The sequence below is a fragment of the Musca autumnalis genome, unplaced genomic scaffold (assembly GCF_047663935.1).
Source record: "Musca autumnalis isolate F117 unplaced genomic scaffold, ASM4766393v1 scaffold_2, whole genome shotgun sequence".
NCBI lineage: Eukaryota > Metazoa > Arthropoda > Insecta > Diptera > Muscidae > Musca > Musca autumnalis.
The window spans coordinates 215,632,226-215,639,973 of record NW_027411755.1 but is presented as its reverse complement, the minus strand read 5'-3'; the positions used below and the strand labels follow the sequence as shown (position 1 = coordinate 215,639,973).

Sequence of the window (7,748 nt, the reverse complement as noted above, 5' to 3'; positions counted from 1 at the left end):
TCGCCGTGGTTCAGTCCCCACTATGAGCCAAGGAATATTGCTTAGAATACTTCGACTCAATTCAACCAAGGTTGCGCGCCGTTTCTTCTAACCAACCACCTTATCTCAGCAATCATCAACAGACGACTGCCACGAGTATGTGAAAGGCACCTCCTTTTATACGATTTCGCCAGGTCAACTGTCAATCGACGACGATCACCTGAACTGTCACCACATGACAGGAACATGCAAACATCACTCCAGTACCACTATGTACCGCTAGGGGCTCTGCTTAATTTACATCCATATTTAATTTATATATTTACCACTAGGGGGGTTTGTGCTGACCGTTAAATTTAAATAAATAATTTTAGAATATGAATAACTTACATTAATTTACATACGCGAACATAACAATTTAAGATTCATGATAATTCTATGTAATGGATCATATGATAAATAGTGTAAATTATGATGAAGATTAAATAATGAACCCCAAAAACGAACTATGTGACTTTTGGGCGTTACAAACCCAGCGGATCTAGTATGACCAGCAACATGACTGCATTAGTAAGACGTCAGAGGGCTCTAATGCAGTCAATCCAAACGTTAATAAGGGGCAGCTCAGGTCAAGCTGCGCCCTGTCAAACGATGGCTTCAATCGAGCGATTGTGGGCAAATGTGGAAGACATCCACTTCAAGATGTACGAGAGTTTTGACGACCCAACAGTGGTTGGGTACGATGCATCAGCATACGTTCTCTTGGAAGAAGAGACATTAAAATTTAAGGAGAAGATATCGACGCTATCACAGGTCGATCATCCATCATCTCAGCAGAGATCAGGCGACAACTTGGCAAATCAAGTTAACCTGCCAAAGATTACAATCCCTCAGTTCAATGGGGATTACTCGAAGTGGCAGACATTTTCGGACATCTTTGGGAACATGATCAACGAACAAGCATTGCCGCTGGTACAAAAGATGTGGTACCTCAAGGCGAATGTGACTGGAGAAGCCGAGAAGCTCATAAGGCACCTCGAGTTGACGGAGGCGAATAACCACATAGCCTGGACGACTCTACAGGAACGATACAATAACAAGAGAGCTCAAGTTTCAACTATACTTGAGAGAATTTTAAGCTTGCATAACATGTCAGGCGATTGCAGATCAGTGAAAGACTTTCATGACAGTCTTCATGAGTCACTTTTAGCGCTGGAGGGCCTTGGAATAAAGTCAAAAGAATGGGATCCACTCTTAATCCACATCCTGACAAAGAGGATGGACAAGACGACTCATGTGTTGTATGAGTCGATTGTCAATTCCAAGGAGCTTCAAACAATGGATCATTTCAGAAATGGGTTGCGAGGAACAAGATGTGCCTGAATTGCTTTAAGGAGGACCATCAGGCAAAGACGTGTACAAGTGGGACATGCAGGAAGTGCCAACAGAAGCACAATACACTTCTACATTTCTCCACGAAGACACAAGCAGAAGAGAAGGCAGCAGTAACGTCAACTCAGCAATCACCAACAGTAGCATCGGCAAATAGAGCTCAGTCATACGTACTCCTAGCAACCGCACGAGTCGCCATTAAGGCCAATAATGGAAGGAGCTATGAATTTAAGGCGATGTTGGATTCCGGCTCACAGATTAATTTGGTGTCAGAACGGCTAGTACGGAGATTGGGTATTGAACCAATTCAAGCGACTCTCGCTATCGAAGGAGTTGGCGGAAGGTCAAGAACAGCAAACCACAGAGTCAATGTGGAGATTCAGTCACTAACAAGCAAATTCCGAGCGCGCCTAGAAGCTTTTGTACTACCAAACATAGTTCCACCGCAACCAAGCACTGACATCGACGTCACGTCATGGCCTATCCCAGAGAACATACAGCTAGCTGATCCACACTTTTTCCAAACGGGCAGAATCGACGTACTGCTTGGAGCAGAGTTCTATTTCAATTTGATTTTATCACAAGAAATTCGGATGTCCAAGGAACTTCCTATATTGAAGAACTCGAAGCTAGGATGGATTGCTAGTGGAAAGGTACATGCTGAAGCAGGAACGGTTACGTGTGCTGTTTTTGGAGAAGAGGAACGTGGTCTGGAAGAGTTGTTAAAACAGTTTTGGGAACAAGATGATGTTGGTGAGGACCAGAAGTTGACACTAGCAGACGAAAGGTGTGAAAGTCACTTTAACCAACACACTACAGTCAACGAGAGTGGTCGATTTGTGGTGCGACTACCATTTTCAGACGATACAGAAAAGATATCAGAGTCGCTGAATATTGCAGCTTCCAGATTCTTCGCTCTGGAGCGTCGGTTAGCAAAAGATGCAAATCTTCGCGAGCAGTATGCGAAGTTTATGAAGGAGTACGAAGATTTGGGCCACGTGACGAAAGTACAACCAAGAGAGGTGCGCGGCAGTCATTACTACATTCCGCATCATTGTGTCCTGCGTCCAGATAGCAGTACGACAAAGCTCAGGGTAGGGTTCGATGCGTCCTGCAAGTCATCGTCTGGATGGTCGCTCAATGATATTTTACATTCAGGTCCCAAGGTGCAAGGAGACCTGTTTGGGATGCTGTTGCGATTTAGATTACCGCGATTTGTGTGCCCGACGGATATCGAGAAGATGTACAGACAAGTACTAGTGGACACGAGGGATCGCAGATATCAGCTGGTCGTATGGAGGAGTTCCCCAGACAAGGAGCTCGAGCACTACATGTTAAATACATTAACATAAGGTACGACTTGCGCCCCGTATCTTGCTACGAGATGTTTGAAAAAACTAGCAGATACAAATTTGCATAAATATCCATTGGGTGCTCCAGCACTTCAGCGAAATTTCTATGTTGACGATGGCATGTGCGGATCCGACAGCTTAACGACCGCAATGGAGATGCAGAGTGAGCTGAATACGTTGTTGTCAGAAGCAGGATTCAGATTGCGAAAGTGGTGTTCCAACCACTTAAAACTATTACATGGAGTCCCACCAGAGGATAGAGAAGTAGACCTCGACTTCGATAATTCATCAACCAAGGTGCTGGGGTTGACATGGATTCCCCAAGCGGACCGATTTTGCCTGAAGAGTAATATGAGCGAATGCAGTGTCGTAACTAAGCGCAAAGTAACATCTGATTTGGCGAGATTGTTCGACCCATTGGGAATTGCAGGTCCTGTTGTGTCCGCAGCAAAGATCTTTATTCAGCAGTTATGGAAGAATAAAATTGGCTGGGAGGAGGAACTTACAGCAGAATTGACATCCTATTGGTTATCGTTTCGAGAGAGTTTGAAGATGCTAAATGATTTCAAGTTACCCAGACATATGTTTAATGGAGAGAAACCAACGAGGGTTGAGAACCATACATTTGTGGATGCTTCAGAAAAGGCGTATGGAGCAGTGATGTATCTGCGGGCTAAGTTGGCAGACGGAAGGCATATAGTTAGGCTCCTTTGTTCAAAATCAAAAGTTGCACCTATAAGAGAAATCACGTTGCCACGGTTGGAGCTTTGCGCCGCTGAGTTGGGAGCAAAACTTACCTCAAAGGTTAAAACAGAGTTGGGTTACGAAGATTTAAAGACGATTTATTGGTCAGATTCGGAAATTACGTTGTACTGGATTAACTCGGAACCATCATCGCTGAAGACGTTTGTTGCCAACAAGGTGAAACAGATCCAAGACAGGTCGCTTGGAACTCAATGGCAACATGTGGGTACGAAAGACAATCCTGCAGATTTTATTTCCAGAGGTATGAAGCCGGATCGCCTGTCAGGATGTATGATGTGGTTTTATGGACCCACATTTCTACACGGAAGCGAATCTCTCTGGCCGGAACCCTTTTCAAAGAATGGAGAAAATCAGACCGATTTTGAGTTCAAGGTGAAGTCTACAGTGTCAGCAGTGGCCTCACAGAGTGGGTTGCAGGATATTATTTATGGAATAAATCACAGGAATTCATTTAGCCGATTACAGCGAGTTGTCGGTTATGTCTTGCGATTTGCCGAAAGGGTAAAAGGACGCAAGGATGGGTGCTCGACAGAAGTGCTAACCCCCATGGAATTGAGTCGATCGATGCAGCTAATTGTCAAGACTATTCAGGTGTCAGATTTCGCGAAGGAAATACACCAGTTGAGGAAACATGGAGCATTGGATAAATCAAGTTCCATACACAGCTTAACTCCGTTTTTGGATGACAAGGGAATATTGAGAGTCGGTGGCAGGTTGGAAAATGCAACCTTAGCATACGACGCAAAACACCCAATGTTGTTACCGTACAACGATTCGATTGTGAAACTCGTCCTGGACATGATTCATCGGGAGAATGATCACTGTGGCTCCCAATTACTACTTGCAACATCAAGACAAAGGTTCTGGATTATAAAAGGGAAGGCTATGGCACGGAACATTGTGCAAAATTGCGTGAAGTGCACCCGAGCAAGACCAAAGTTATACAGTCAAATCATGGGGAATCTCCCACCTAGCAGAGTCACGCCAGCAAGGCCGTTTATTGTATCAGGCGTTGACTATTGTGGGCCTTTGTGGGTCCACTACAAAATACGAGGAAAGAGACCACATAAGGTTTACATTGCTGTATTTGTCTGCTTCGCAACAAAGGCTGTGCACTTGGAAATAGTGACCGATCTGACTACGGAGGCATTCATCGGTGCGTTGAAGAGATTTGTCGCTCGTCGTGGCAAATGTCAAACGTTGTATTCAGACAATGCGACGAACTTTGTAGGGGCCAAGAATCAGCTCGACGAATTGAATCAGGCGGTATTCGGAGAGGAAGGCAAGAAGAAAATAGCCGACACATGCGCAAGGGAAGGGATAGATTTCCAATTTATTCCCCCAAGAGCTCCACATTTTGGTGGTCTATGGGAAGCTGCGGTGAAGTCAGCAAAGCAGTTGTTACTGCGCACCACAACTAGCGCGTCATTGACTCACGAAGAATTGGAGACGGTCGTCGTCGAAATAGAGGCAATACTGAACTCTAGACCGCTGACACCTATTTCTAACGACCCGAATGATCTAACAGCGTTAACGCCTGGACACTTTCTTGTGGGGGAACCTTTAACGGCTCAGGTTGATCCGTCAGCCAACCACTCATCTACTTCATTGAAAAGCAGATGGAAGATAGTATCCCAAATAAAGCATGAGTTCTGGAGACGTTGGTCTACGGAGTATCTAACTACTCTGCAAGAAAGACGGAAATGGAGCACACCATCTCCAAACATTGAGCCTGGGCAATTGGTCATCATTAAGGAAGACAACGTACCTGTAATGCAGTGGCCGCTAGGCAGAATAACCAGAACGTACAAGGGAAATGATGGAGCCGTCCGAGTAGCTGATATAAAAACGCAGAGCGGAGAAGTTAAGCGGGCTATAAACAGGTTAGCTCCCTTGATGGAAGATGAAAATGTGCCTGTGCCAACGTTAAAGAACGTAAGTAGTGGTGATGGACCATCGTCAAAGCGGTTTAAGCCGTCCAGCAGCATGTTGATGTCAACAATATTTCTGGCTATGTTATTCCTGCCATTATGCTTATGCCAGTCGTTCAGCGTGCGTAAGTTTGAGAATAAGCCTGGAATTTACTTCGAAGGCATTGGACTTACTAAGGTCGTAACAGCAGAGTGGAAACTGATGACTTACTATGACCTTTCCACGTTTTGGGCGGACATGGATGACTTTTCGTCTGGGATAAGAACCCTTCAGGAGTTGTGCAGACTTTCAGGTGAAAATCGAAGCTGCGAGATTGTTTCAGAGGCTCTGGTTCAAGACCAGAAACAGCTAGAAACTGGTACTTTGCACATCTTTCCCAGGCGCAACAGGCGAGGGGCGCTGAACATAGTTGGAAACCTTGCGAACTCCTTATTTGGTGTTTTGGATTCTGAATATGCGGAGCAAATGGCTGTGACAATTGAGAAGGCAAATGAAGACAAGCAACATATACTTGAGCTGCTAAGGAACCAGACATATATTATTGATTCAACAATTAATATCATTCGAAGGGATGAAGGGGCGAGTCAAAGGACTTTTAGCGATATCCAAGCTGTAATGAATCTTCTAGCTAATAAGGTGAAAAAGGAGGAAGATGTTGCGAAGTACCAGTTTCTAGCTGTTTCTGGTCTTGAACCAGAGCCTCTGAAACAATCTCGCAGCTTCGATTTTCACCTGAAAGTCTGCACAACTCCTGAAGGGTTCAATACCCAATCTCCGTACTAGCCGTTCTGACACCAAATTAATCTGTGAGCCGGAATCCAACATCGCCTTAAATTCATAGCTCCTTCCATTATTGGCCTTAATGGCGACTCGTGCGGTTGCTAGGAGAACGTATGACTGAGCTCTATTTGCCGATGCTACTGTTGGTGATTGCTGAGTTGACGTTACTGCTGCCTTCTCTTCTGCTTGTGTCTTCGTGGAGAAATGTAGAAGTGTATTGTGCTTCTGTTGACACTTCCTGCATGTCCCACTTGTACACGTCTTTGCCTGATGGTCCTCCTTAAAGCAATTCAGGCACATCTTGTTCCTAGCAACCCATTTCTGTCTTTCGGGCGCGGTCTTTGCCAAGAACTGTTTGCAATAGTAAAGTGGGTGGTCACCTTTGCACATGTAACATTTTCGGGTTGTTGTTGAAGCAGACGTAGCTGTTGGCTTACTCTTTTGAACCCCGTTGACTGCTTCTAATGATTCGAAGCGACCCTTCAGGCATTTCATGAAATGATCCAGACATCTATTATTGATTCAACAATTAATATCATTCGAAGGGATGAAGGGGCGAGTCAAAGGACTTTTAGCGATATCCAAGCTGTAATGAATCTTCTAGCTAATAAGGTGAAAAAGGAGGAAGATGTTGCGAAGGCAACACAATCAATTATTTTCCTTATATCGCAGCTCACGCTACTGTCATCTAAGTTGAAACATGTAGAAGACAACATTATTGACGTGTTAACAGATGCTCATCACAATCGTATAAGCCCATTGCTACTGACCCCACATCAGCTGTTGAGCGAGCTCCAAACCATCAAGGCTCATATTCCACCATCTCGTGCTCTACCTATTCAAGAAGAGAACTTGACAGAGTTCTTCAAATTAATGACGAGTAAGGGAAGTGTTATGAGAAATAGCATCATATTTGAGATTCGCCTTCCATTAGTGGATCTCCAACAGTATGATCTATTCAACATGGTTCCCATCCCGATGATACGGTCCGGTCAGTTCATCTCAATCTCAATAAAGTCAGCCGTATTGGCAGTCAACGCTCATCGGGACGAGTTCATATCTCTCACAGCAGATGAAATGCACAGTTGCATCCATACTACGAACGACGTTTTTATCTGCAACAAACAAGCAAAATTCAACAAGGGCGATCGGTCGCATTTGTGCGAAGTAAACTTTTTCCTGAATAAATCATCAGAAGCTTGCGACTTGCAGTCAACCGTTTCTCATCAACCTTGGACCCAAATGGCTCGGAAGAATCGATGGATGTTTACTCTAGCCAACATGACAGAATTGACGTTCGTTTGTGGTACAAAAATGACGCATTTAGAGGCACAAGGGGCTGGAACATTAGAGGTTGGGCCCGATTGCACCCTAAAAGACAACACCGTTACGATATACGGTCATTATGAAAACAAAACAATTGTCCATACATCATATTTGAGACTCAAGGCATTGGACACAATAGCTTCACCCAGTCAGCTTATTTTGTTGAACACAACATGGAATAACACCTATAAAACTCATACTGCTGAGCTCATTACATTACAC

The 7,748-nt window shown here is 44.4% G+C and overlaps 1 protein-coding gene across 1 annotated transcript; it reads left to right on the top strand.

Annotated features, from left to right (window-relative positions):
- Nucleotides 1-537: 537 nt before the first annotated feature.
- On the top strand, nucleotides 538-6,203 carry LOC141392520 (uncharacterized). The gene is made up of 3 exons (XM_073965457.1): nucleotides 538-1,089; nucleotides 1,461-2,465; nucleotides 2,820-6,203. Exons 1-3 carry the CDS (start codon nucleotides 538-540, stop codon nucleotides 6,201-6,203), a joined length of 4,941 nt encoding a protein of 1,646 aa, XP_073821558.1.
- The last annotated feature ends 1,545 nt before the right edge of the window (nucleotides 6,204-7,748 follow it).